At 55.6% G+C, this 12491-nt stretch overlaps 1 protein-coding gene across 2 annotated transcripts in view; it reads left to right on the top strand.

Annotated features, from left to right (window-relative positions):
* The window catches only part of ZFAT (zinc finger and AT-hook domain containing), a 206638-nt gene extending 200062 nt beyond the window's left edge, over positions 1-6576 (top strand). For both annotated transcript variants that reach the window (XM_040626166.1, XM_040626167.1), the window contains one exon: positions 5650-6576. In XM_040626166.1, the coding sequence (XP_040482100.1) occupies positions 5650-5889 (240 nt within the window). In that variant the 3' untranslated portion in view covers positions 5890-6576. The remainder of the gene's footprint in view (positions 1-5649) is intronic.
* The last annotated feature ends 5915 nt before the right edge of the window (positions 6577-12491 follow it).

The following is a 12491-nucleotide window of genomic DNA, read 5'->3' as shown; positions in this document are numbered from 1 at the left end:
CCCCCCCCCCCCCCGCCGAGCCCACGCGCCCTCGAGCCAGCCACTGCGTGCCACAGGCAGCACAAGGAAAGTGCTTCACACGGCACCGGCCTCCTTCCTCCTCTCGTCACACTGCAGACAGCTCGGACGGCTCTCAGCAGCAGCAAAGACTTAGAGCTGTCCTCAGGTGTGTCCTCCGCGTGGTTCCATGTGTGCTGGAGAATCCATCGGGGTCCCCCACGGGCCCGGCACCAGGCGAGGTGTTTCGACTGTGTTCTTCCAGCAGCCAAACCCACTTTGTGGCCTGGTGTGAGGCCTCCTGGGGCAGGGTGGAGAGTTCGGACCAAAAGTTGGAAGACCCGGGCTCTGGCTCCAAGAGTGTGTCCTGGGCAGTGTATTTCCTCTCTGAGCCCGCTCCTCTCCTGTAAAATAAGGGGATGGATCGTCGGGACTTTTGGAGCCAAAAGTGGACAGGTTTTGGACCCCTCTGTGGACAGTTTGCCTTTTGCCAGTCCCCCTGTGGTCTGGGTGGGCTCCTGTCAGACAGAAACAAGGGCCAGCAGTGGCCTGGCCTGGAGGCAGAGGTTCTAGGCTGTTCCCTCTATCGTGCCTTCCAGGTTCCACCCACGGGTAGCTGTGGAGATACCAGCAGTGCCCCTGTGTGCCCACCGGGACTGTGGCGCCAGGCTGGGACGGAGGAGCCTGTCCTTGCTATCCAGAAGCTGTGGGTGTATCGGGGAGACCTGTGAAGGCCAGACTGTGGTACACAGCCGTGTGAGGGCTCTGCCGGAACACCACACAGCACATGCGGCCACAGGGAATCCCTCTTCCTCAAGGAGGGCTACCCCAGCGAGGGACACTCCTAGGGAGTTTCTTGAATGTTGGGAAAGAGAAAGGTTAACCTGCTCAGAATGGTTTTTACAAAGAAAAGTGGAGACGGTACCCAGAGAGGAAGGGGAGCAGGCCTGGGAGGAGGGAGAAAGCAAGACAGTGAGGCACCGGCCCGCCCAGTGTCCGTCAGTGTTTGCCTGCGAGTGGATGGGGAGGGGGCTGGCAGCCACAGAAGGGCCTGGGCCTCGGCAGGCAGACACTCCTCAGCAGGAATGGAGCCCAGCAGAGTGCCTGGGTCTGACAGCCATCTGGTCTAAGTTCTAGAGGAACTCTTGAGGTAGGCAGAGCTTGCAGAACTCAGAGCCTGATCCAGTGAATAATTTGTACAGTCCCCTGGGTTAAGGTTTTCTATTAAGCCATCTATGCTGCTAATAATTTAGCTGGAAGATATGTTAGATACAGCATTTGGGGAAAGTGGAGTACCCATCTCAGGGGATAATGGCATTGTGAAGCCGTATTATTTCTACTGTGGGGAGCAATTCTAAGCCTGAGCTAATAGTTTAAGCTACCAGAGAGATCACTTTGAATGGAGGAAATGGTTGAGAGCTCTACAGGCAGCTGGAAAGTGATTAGACTGTGTGAAGTAATGATTTAACCCAGTTGATCTGCGACGTGTAATCCCATCTGTCGCTGTCAGACCACACCAGCAGAGGAAGGTCTCTGGATGAGGGGTCGCCGAGACCAAGGTCCAGCTCTTGCTACTTTCCAACTGTTTGACCCTGGATGAGTCCCTGGCCCGCTGAAGGTTTCATTCAGAAATGCCCGGTGTGGGACGCTGTGTGTACATGGCCAGCACGGGTTCAGTAAACGGTGAGGGGCTGGGGGGACGCTGGGCTGCATGGGATGGGGAAGGTCCGCGGTTTGCAGGAACATGAAACATGGAGTGTGTGAGGGTGGGGAGGGGGGAGGGGCTGCCTCTGCAGAGCCTCCCAGACCCCTTCTGTGGAGCATACGGCACCCCACCCCCGTCAGTCCTCCTCCTGCAACATTCTCTTCCCGGACCAGCCGGAGGGCAGCCTCTTCAGGCCAAGCAGGGCCACTGGCTCATGAGAGCTCGCGAAAACATAACACTGCTCCACAGCAGGCGACTGCCAGGCTTTGGGGGCCCTGGCCGTTGCTAGTTCTGTTTTGGGGGCTCAGAGAGGTGACTGAGCAGCGGCACACGGTCCCTGTTACGCCTGTGCCCACTGAGAAGGATGCTCTTTGCAGGACTTCTGCCAAAGGCGCATTACCTTTGTCTCCATCCGTCTTCATGTGAATGAAGCCCTGAGGTTCACTGCGCTCTCGTAATGAGCAGTGGATGGATTGAATGGTGACCCTCTTGCACAAAACCCTGGAGCTGAAAACTGGGGGAAGAAAAACAGGAAACAGGATTATCTTTGAATAGACTTTGTACTTGGAGAAGGTGATGCGGACAAATAAACATAAATATTTAAAGGAGCAGTGAGAGAAGTGTAACGCTCGGTGAGTTTTAATCTCTCATGTTAGGCAAGTTTCCGTTGGCGGAGTGCCATGGACTGGGCGACGCAGGCCCTTCTTTGAAAACCGTCCATGTTTTCCTTTGTAAAATGAAGCCTCAGCCCCTCAGCGGGTGACCAGGGCTCTTCAGGACCTGACCATGAACGCTGCCTGCCGCTCCTTCCCAGCCCTCCCTCCTGTGACTTTGGCACATTGGACAGACGCCCCCAGGAGCCCCCCAGAAGCAGATGGCCCTTTGGCCTGCAGCTCGACGCCTCTGGCCCAGCCAGGAGCAGAGCGTCGATGCAGAGAGGGGTCCAGAGCAGACGTTGAAGACTGGGAGCTTGGAATCTGTGAGAGGGCTCAGAACAGAGCCCAGGGGAGGGTTGTGGAAGCCGGGAGAGGGAGTCTCAGTGAGTAAAGCTGAGGCTGGGTCCGCAGTGGGAGATAGTATAGAGCCTTCTGGAAGGGGGAAGACAGCACTCTGCCCAGTGGGCGTGGTGGGATGTGGCCGGCAGCCTTGGCAGGGCCGTGGGCACATGCCTGCTCTTTGCTCGCTGTCTGCTGTCTGTCTGCGAAACCTTCTCCTGCCACATGTAGACACCACCACCATCCTTGAAGCAGCCCCTGGGCTCTGATGCGGCAGAGTAAGCATGCGGTTTACCCTTATTTAAGCCCAGCAGCCTCCTCTTGGTTTCTGCCTGTCTTCCTCCCCACATCTGTGGGCAGCAGTCCTCCGGGTCACCTCGGGACCCCCTCAACCCCTGGAGCTGGTGTCAGAGAACTCGGCTGTCACGGAAACAGGAGGCTGCAGCCCCCACTTACCAAAGGCTGGAGCCGGGGCAGGTTCCCCTCGTCCGTGGCACTGCTTTCGGCCCTTGTCAGTACAGGGCCTGCGTGGTGTTAGCGTTGTTCAGAGGAACAGGAATTTTAGCCGGTGGGAATTTCTGTTGTGACTGCGTCTTTATCTCAGGCTTCGGCTCTGACAGCAGTCACCGTCCCCCAATCATGGCACATGTCCAGGAGCGCATGTGTCTCAGAGCTCACATCGTCTGTTCCCTGAAGTGCAGCAGGCTGGCTTCGCACATGGGAGGTCCTGGGGACATCAGCACAAGTCGCCCCGGCCCCTCACCTTTTCCTTTGTGTAGAATTTCCTGACACTTAAGAGGAGAAACGCATTTGTTGTGTATTCCCCCCCGCCTTTCCCCAGCCTTCTGGCAGGCACCCTCTTTCAGTGTGAGATAAATCAATATTTACTTCCAAAGTCTTGGTTCACAGTACATTTCCCATTTAAATGAAATGGAAACAAACACTAAAAGAAGAAAAGAAAAAAGGTCCTGATTCACTCTGGAGAAACAAATCAGGCTAAGTGTGTTAATAGTTTCCATTCAGGATAGTTCTCTGGTTTCTGGTGAATTCTTTCAGTCCAAATTAGAAGTGCCTTCCAATCCATAGTTTTGTGTGGTACCCACCCCAGAGGTGCCTTTCCATTTTTCTGTCTCAATTAAATATAATCCCCCTTTTGACACCTGCTCGCAGGGAATAGTACAGTCACAGGGCCAGAGGGAGGCCCCTGGGGGCCAGTTGGACCACCCCCGGGAGAGCATGGAGTCATGGCTGTTACAGATGGGTGGGCTGCCGGGAGGAGTAGGCCTTCCCCTGCCAGACACCAGCTGGGAGAGGAGTCAGCGTCAGCAGGGGGCGCTCACAGAGGCCACCTGAGCACCCCCACCTTTGCTGGCTGTCCTGGGAGCTATTGCTCCTTCTGTCCCCTCTGCCTGGAACCCATCCCCACTTCTCCTCCGGAGGCCTTCCCTGGCTGCCCGGCCCTCGATGGGAACACGGCAGCTCTGCTCCTGTGTCTGCCCCCACTGGATGGGGCTTTTCCACTGGGCCACTTCCCCAGCGCCCGTCACAGCTCCCGGTCCCTGGCGGATCATCACTCCGCAAATACTGAGTGCTTGTGTGTGCGTCTGGCCTGGCTCTGGGAAAGAGCGGTGCCAGGACACTGCGGCCCCTGCTGCGTGGAGCTTAGTCTGCTGGGACTTTTATGATGACGAAGGCTTGGCATAGTGGCTGGATTAACAAGTAACGGATGTGCCATGGCACCTTGCAGCTCGCGGGTGTTAAGAAAATATTGTTAAATGAATACTACAGGCACTGAAAAGGCAGCGGCATTATTAAGCACCCACTTTGCTTATAGGGTCTCTTTTACCTTCCCAGCTGTCTTCTGGAGTGCCCATTCATCCCTGTTTTACTGATGGGAAAATTGAGGATTGCAGGGTAGGTGTCTGGCCTCCCAGCAGACAATGGTGAGCTGCGGTTCGAGCCCTGCTCCGTGCAGGACGAAGACGTGTTCCTCCCACCTGGCCATTCGGCTCCTCTCTGACATCCCTGCACACATCTGAGGACTCTTTCTTGTTCCCTCCCGAAACCATCCCAGACCCCCCTCCGGGACTCGTATTCTAACCCTTACATTATTTTTGCAGCTCTAGGCTCTCAGCTCTTCCTGAGTCTTCCCCATGTTCTTTCGATTATTTTTCTTCTGAAGATCAAAGACAGTTGTTATTTAAAACAGGCCAGAGCCCACAGGGTCAGGGGTGCGGGACATCAGCACTGGCGGGAATTGGCTTTTTCTGGAATCTGCCTGCTTGGAGCTGGAGAGAAGGACCTGGCTGTAGAATTCCGGTCCCCTCCACCGACAGATGCCCCCGCCCAGACCATCCCACCCAGCCCCACGGCAGGTCCCTCCTGTAAGCCACCTCCCGCCATGGCTAAGGCATTGGGGGAAATCATTCTTGCAGGGACATCTACTCTTTCCCAATGTGAGACTGGTCTTTGTACAGGGAGTGGAGCCCCCACAGTGTGTGGAAAGACAGAAAACCCAGGATAAACCTGGCCCCTTTTTCACCGCCAAATGGACCAGCTCTGAATTTCCAGGAGCCAGCCCACCTAACCTTCAACGTGGGTGCAGTAAATAACTCGTACGCTACCTTCCAACCCTCATACCTTTGGCAACCCCGGCAACCCCCACACCTCTCTGGGAGGCAGCTTGGCGTCAAGAGAAGAGCTTGGACTTTGGGTTTCGACTTGGGCTTTGCCACTTGCCACCACTGGGGCCCGTGGCCGTGTTTCTTTGCAGCACTGAGCTTCGCCTTCTCCATCCGTAAACCAGGGATGAGAGCAAACATAGAGCGTTGTGTGCAGTAGGGACAAGCTCCTGGAACGTACTAGATGCTCCATAAGCAGTGGTTGTGATTCTGTTGTTATGGCCGGACCCAGAAGCAGGACCTGTGTGACCTTTCTCTTGCCCTCACACAGGTAACGGACGAGGAGCCCAGCTCCAACCACACGGTCATGATCCAGGAGACCCTCCAGCAGGCCTCTGTGGAGCTGGCCGAGCAGCACCACCTGGTGGTGTCCTCTGACGACGTGGAGGGCATCGAGACGGTGACTGTCTACACTCAGGGCGGGGAGGCCTCGGAGTTCATCGTCTACGTGCAAGAGGCCATGCAGCCCATGGAGGAGCAGGCCGTGGGGCCGCAGGCCCAGGAGCTCTAGAGGACACGCCACGTCTGATGGGTGCCACGGGGCAAGCCCTCCAGGCTCTCTGCAGAAGGGCGCTTTCCGTGGCTCTCTCCTCTGCCGTTTCTGCCCGGGCGGCCACATGGGGCTCCTCGCCCTACCTTGGGTAGGCAAGGCGATTGGCATCACCAGCAATACAGGACCCCCACCTCCAGCACAATCACATACACCCCCCTTACTCTGTATCCTCTGCTTCTGGAAAGACTTTTGCATCTACCTTCTACATGGCCCACATCGCATCGCCCCTTTGCTTCAAGATTCATACAGGGACCCAGTCCCCATCAGCATCTGCCCCAAATCACATCCCCAACTCCGTGACCCCGTCCAGGTGCCGAACCTTCCTCTGGGACCGCTTTGCAGCCTGATGAAAGGGAGCCAGCCAACACAGAGAAAGTGACCTTATGGTTTTGAATCACCTCTTGGGGGAAGGAGGGGAGGGGGTCCTGGCTTTATCTACAAGATTCTGTCCCCCCCCCCAATCAAGGGCACTTGTTACCAGGTGTGGTAACCACAGTTGATGACCCTCCCATTCCCATGACAGGTGGGGTCTTAGCTTATGTCTTAGAGTTCTTTTGCTTTTTTTTTTTTTTTAAATGCACTTTTTACTATTCACCTCCCATTCTATGAGATGTGGTGGGTAGAATAAAATTCTCTACCTGAGTACTCCAGTTCCTCCGTTAGCTTGGATGGTTTACGCGTCCCCTTTCCGAATCAAAATCTTGGGTTTGGGCGCCACCCAGAACCTCCCCATCCAAGATCCAAAGCCTTAACAGGCAGGTGATGGTGCCATCCTCCTGCTAGAGCACTTTAGGATTTGCTTTGGGGCCTGTGGTTGCAGGTGAATGGTCTTACCTTTTATCTCCTGGGGCCTGGCCCTGGATTTCTTACAGCCAAGACGTGTGCGCGCCTGCTTTCCACCCTGTCCTTGCGAGGAGCCATCAGCTGACCGAAGCCTTCATGACACACTGTTGTTGGAGGGGCAGTCCAGGTGCCGTGGCAAATCCCATACCTTTTGAGCCTCTGCTCTGTGCACAGCTTGGGAGGGACATAAGGGCGAGTCCTCCTTTGCCCTGCCTGGCCCTGGGTCTGTTGACCTCATCACCCACCTTCCGATTCCCTGAGGTCGAGATTTGTGTCCTCTGAGAACCCTTCACATGAAGTGTTAGGCGTGTAAGAGCAGATGTACAGACAGGAAGTGGTCGTTGGTCTGGGTGAGGAGCGGGCGGAGTGCGCAGCCCCGTGCACGTGGCCCTCATTGTTCGGGCCCTGTCATCACACCCCAGCAGGGCCCAAACGCACCTCCTAGGGGAAGCGTGAAGCTGCTATTCTAAGACAGGGAGGAAAGTGACTTCTTGCCCTAGGCAAGGAAAGGAGTTCAGAAGAAGGACAGACATTCCCCACTTGGGACGGGTTGGGGAAAACTCCATGGTGGGGGAGACCTGGGATCAGGCCCTTATAAGCTGGATAGGTTTTGCACTTGCAGGATTGGGGTGGAGGGACAGGGAAGGGTAACAGACGGAAAGAAGAAGAGTAGTGGAGCCACGCCCGGAGTGGAATAGCAGCGGGGAGGGACAGCGAGCCCTGGACACTCCCATTTGGCTGGTGGGTAGCTCCAAGGGGAAAGGCAGAAAGATCAACCGGAAGCCAGAACCTACAAGAACCGGGGGTGAGAGATGGATGTTGGCATTATTCAGTAAACCACGGGGAGGCGGTGTTTGTGAGTAGTCTCGGGGTGTGGAGGGCAGAGTGGTACTCCAGAGAGGGTGACGATGTCCACACATCGGGTAGTTACGTTGGGATGGTTGAGCGTCCAGATTGGAGGCAGAGTATCTGGGCTCAAGCCCAGATCCGTCACTTCTTATCTGGGTGACCTTGACGTTTTTCCGCGCCTGGCTGAGTTCTAGTTTACTCATCTCTGAAATGGGTCTGAGGATTAATGCTACCTGCTAAGATTACGGAGTGGATTGAGTATGCTGAGCCCTTGGAGGCATTAGCGGAGGCCCTGGCCCATACTCTGTAAATACCAATTATGATCTGTATTCCTGGGCATGGGGGAACCAGACCTCAGCATCCCCCAGACTCTCCCGTGTAGAGGGGGAGAGGGGGCATGAACGCGCAGTAGGAAAAGACTTGACTCAATGTGCTCAGTGCTCAAGTGTGCCTGGAGGGAGGGACCCGCCCTTCCATAGCTGATGGGGACGCAGGATGCTGAGGGGCACGTGCCCGGACACTCAGCAGGGGCCCTCAATGCCCGCACAACTGTCCACGTGGCTGAGTCGGGGTGCTTGTGGGGCTGGGCCAGTCCTGCATGCCGATCGCCTCCAAAGTTGGACCCGATTATCTCTGAGATGCATGTCCGGCATGAGCTGCGTCTTTGCGTCAGCAGTGACCCTGAAATCTTTAAAAAATCTTGTTCTGATTTGTAAACTCCCGCATTAAGAGATCCCTGCCCTGGCTGGTGACCAGCGTGAGTGCCCTGGGTGCCTGCTGGGCCGTCTGAAGTCCTTGGGCGCTGCTCAACGTAGACGTGAGGGAGAAGTGGCTTAGTGTCAGAATGGAGGTCCTGAGGGCCTTGGGCCTGGGCAGGGAGCAGGCTTCGGTTTGAGTCCGATTCCACATTTATGATTCGTTGTGATGTTGGTTAACCTTTAGGAGGGTCACTTCATCTTCTGTAAAATGGGGTAAATTATTGGCCCCATTTGCCTGGTCGGGTTTGAGGATTTACCGTGATCACATATGTCCAAGCACCCAGCACGCTGTACTGCACGTAGTAGGAACACAGCGGACCTTTACTTGCTGCTGTTCACGGTGGGGTCCTAGGAGAGCCCCGTGGCAGATGACAAACAGCAGCTGGACAGGGCCATCTCATGTCCCCCCATGTGAGCGGAGTTGAGGACAGCGGAACCCTGTTGTTCCTGGGCCCCACCCAGGGCCTGGCGTGCATCCTTCACTCACTGAGTCAGCAGAGGCCAACCAGCTACCTCCAGTGGCCAGACCCTGGGCTGTGAGCTCGGAACACAACTCATCAGTGACACATGGTCCCAGGCCTCAGAGACTCACCACTGGGTCAGAGGGTGGAGGCCTGAGTCGGTGGCCCGTGTGGAAACCTCTACAGGAGCAGAGTAGGGCTGCGGGTTACAGCCTGGGAGACACGGCTGCCCCCTCCGATGAGCCAGGAGCCGGACAAGGTGGTGGCAGCAGGACCGGAGGCCTGAATTAACAGGGCCCACCCAGGAGGTGGCAAGGAATAAAGACCAGAAGCCCGCATGGACCAGCCCAGCCTAGCCTTGCACCGTGCTCCCCTGGCATCTTGCTGGGCCTGTGGATGGACCCTAGTGTGTGCTCATCTGACCAATCAGAACATAGGTCAGGAGGTTAAGAAACTTGCCCAAAGTCAACAGCTAGTAAGGGCCGAGGCTAGGAGTGAGCATTGGGCTGACTGGGGAACTCGCCCTCTGGTCGTTTCTCCGAGCTGAGCCTTGGGAGCCTGGGGCGTGAGGGCTGGGAGCGATGGCCCCAGGGCAGGGGCAGGGACACAATGGTGAGACCTAGGACCCTGCTCAGCCTGGACGGGAGGAAGGGGGAGAAGAAAGGATGCGTGGGGAGAAGGAAGGAATGAATGTTGCTATTTAATGTGTTCTCGGTATTCTGTTATTCCTACAGTCTGTTTCCCCCATGGGAGTCGTGAAATCATCCAGCACTTGGCACTTCCCTTGCACGGTTCATGGGGAGCCTTTGCTCATAGCAAATGCTATGCGGCACCGGTTTATTTTTGCCTCCCCCCACCCCTCACCCCCCACCGAATTACGGCAAACACAGAGAGTGGGTAACACACCCCTGTGGCTGTTTGGTGGGGCAGGGCAGGGGCTGGTTTTTCTAAAGTCCTTTCCTAGGGAGCTAATACTGAGCTTGGGGGTGCCTGCTTCTCTGAGCCAGGTGGTACGTTTAAGAGATTCGTTCCTTAGTTCTGATGCTTCCCCCCCACCCCCGCCCCCCGGCTGTTTTATTTGGACACTTCTTGATCCATATTGTGTTTTGTGCCAAGAGAAGTGAAAGCTTGGGCTGGGAGACAGTGGGCCCCTGCCTTCCTGCTTTACTATGTGTGATAAGTGCCCACCACGTGCCAGGTACCACACTAGGCAGCCCGCCATGCATCTCTGCGTTCTGTCTTTCCATCGCCTGTGTCTTCAGAGGATGGGACGTCTGGTCCTTCTGTGCTGCTCGCTCCGAGCCAGGGGTGTGGATGTTCTTACTGATTCTAGCGAGGCGAGTAAGGTGCTGTCATTAGAGTTTTACTGATGGAAAGTATTAGCACAGAGAGGTTAAGAAACTTGTTCAAGGTCACATAGGAAGTAGCAGAGCCAGAATTTGAGCTCAAGCAAGATCAGCAGTCATAACCAGAGTACCCAGTGCCAAGGCTTCTTTCCCTTTCACAGCTGAGAAAACAGAGGCTCGGTAAGGAACCCACCGTGGTGACGTTTGAGGCCAGAAAGTGCTGTGTGGGACTTGAATCCAGCGGGGGTGTCCTGTTTCCTCAGCTACTTTCTGTACTCCCAGTGGCGTGCTGCCTCCCCCTTTCCCTTCCATCCGTGACACCAGAAAGGCAGATCAAGAGCACAGTGAGGGGGCCAAGCTCAGTTTGGGGGGGTGGAGGAGATTTAGAGGGGGCAAAAGAGCAAGGTCCCCTCCATGGAGCAAAAGCCCAGGAACCGTGTAGCTGTGGGACAAGATCACGTGTGGGCAGGAGCCCCAGGGCCACCTGAGGTCCGACACGGAGACAAGATAGGGACCAGCTGAGGGGGGCGCCTGTGACACATGGGGCTGACCTGACCCTTGAAGACCCCTGGCCCTGTAGCCCCCAAGCGCCTTCACAGCCAGTCTCGTCTGCCCGCAGCCCTAATGCCAGCCTGCATCTGTCTGGGAGGCTTGCTCTCCCTCTGTGGTGTGGGCTCGCCTCCCAGGCTGCCATCTGTCACCGTAGGGTGACACTCTCTGAATAAGCTGAGGACGTCCAGGCAGGACACATCTGTGTCTAACTCTATTGCTTAGAACTTGTGTAACTTTGGAAAGTTACGTTACTTACTGATTGTGCTAATGGGGGTATAGAGAAAATTGTCGCAGGGCAATTCTCTAATGGGGACCGGGGAATTGTCGCAGGGCATTAACAGCTTCCCGGGACGAGGGTCTGCGTCCAGTCCTTGGCACTGCACTGGGAGGTGTGGGTGTTCCCACCCCATCACGGGGACGAAGGTGCCTGAGGGAGCGTATAAAATAGCCCCGGAGGTAGTGAGATGAGTGGAGATGACATGTGTGACGNGTTCAGCAGGGGAGGGACGGGTCTGGCCCCTCGAGACAGTGCTCGGTGAGGAGGCGTGGCCTCCTGGCGTGGCCCCCGGCGTGGCCTGGCTGCAGCAAGTCTGAGCCACCTTCGTTGCTCTGAGTCTCACATTTTTGAGGAGATGGTGACTCATAACCTGTATCTACGGGGCCAATTTAGCAAATTAATTTTTCTTGTAATAAGGATTTAAAATTCATTAGCTGTTGTCAGTGATGATTTTCCCCTTGTTCTTCGGCTCCATGTTTCAAGGCTGGAGAAAAAAGCCTGTTTGATTAGAAATCCATCTCTCCCCCCACCCCTTTTAAAACTTCAAAGTGAACTGTCCATCTTGTCCTTGGATGAAACCCAGGCTCGCATCAATCTCCCCTCGCGATAATAGTTTTAAGTCGGACCAGGAAGTCTTTGGGAATCAATTAAGTAGACGAATACTTTGCTGGAGAGAAAAAAAGCGTGCTGAAGGGGGACTTTTTTTTTTTTTTTTAAGATTTTATTTATTTATTTGACAGAGATAGAGACAGCCAGCGAGAGAGGGAACACAAGCAGGGGGAGTGGGAGAGGAAGAAGCAGGCTCCCCGCGGAGGAGCCTGATGTGGGGCTCGATGCCAGAACGCGGGGGTCACGCCCTGAGCCGAAGGCAGACGCTTAACGACTGCGCCACCCAGGCGCCCCTGAAGGGGGACTTAATTTACCATGCATCACAAAATTTTCTAAGTAAATTATTTTCAAGTCAACTCGGCCCTTCTCTTAGCCATGACGGGGACACGTTTGCGCTTGATTTAAAAAATTCTAATCTATCACCGTCACTGTTCCTGCTGCAATTTAAGGCTTGGGTGGTCTGTGGTAGATAACAGTTGTTACACTTCCTGCGGGCTAAGAAGGCGGTGACGCTTTGGTGTATTAACTGTCACAAAGCAGACAAAAGGGAAAAGGCAGGTCTGTGTAGACAGAAGAAGGACGTGTCAGGCCAGAGTCGCCCGTGGTGTCCGCTGCCTCCCCCGTGGGTGACAGAGCGGTGTCCCCGCAGCTGCCCCGCCCCCAGGGGGCTCACAATGGACCAGGAGAAGCTAATCAGACAGCGTTCCTGCTAGAGCCACCTGTGCTGGGCACTTAGGTCACGGGCATCCTACACAGGCACCTGGACGGAAACTGGCCTTGAAACACGGGTTCTGCAGGCCTTGGAGGGAAGCAGGGGCGCCTGGTTTCTGTCCCTTGCAGGTCACAGCGTGCCGACGGTGATAGT

Source organism: Ursus maritimus, unplaced genomic scaffold (assembly GCF_017311325.1).
Source record: "Ursus maritimus isolate PB19 unplaced genomic scaffold, ASM1731132v1 scaffold_9, whole genome shotgun sequence".
Lineage (NCBI taxonomy): Eukaryota > Metazoa > Chordata > Mammalia > Carnivora > Ursidae > Ursus > Ursus maritimus.
Note: the sequence above shows the minus strand (reverse complement) of the source record. Positions and strands in the feature narration are given on the sequence as shown.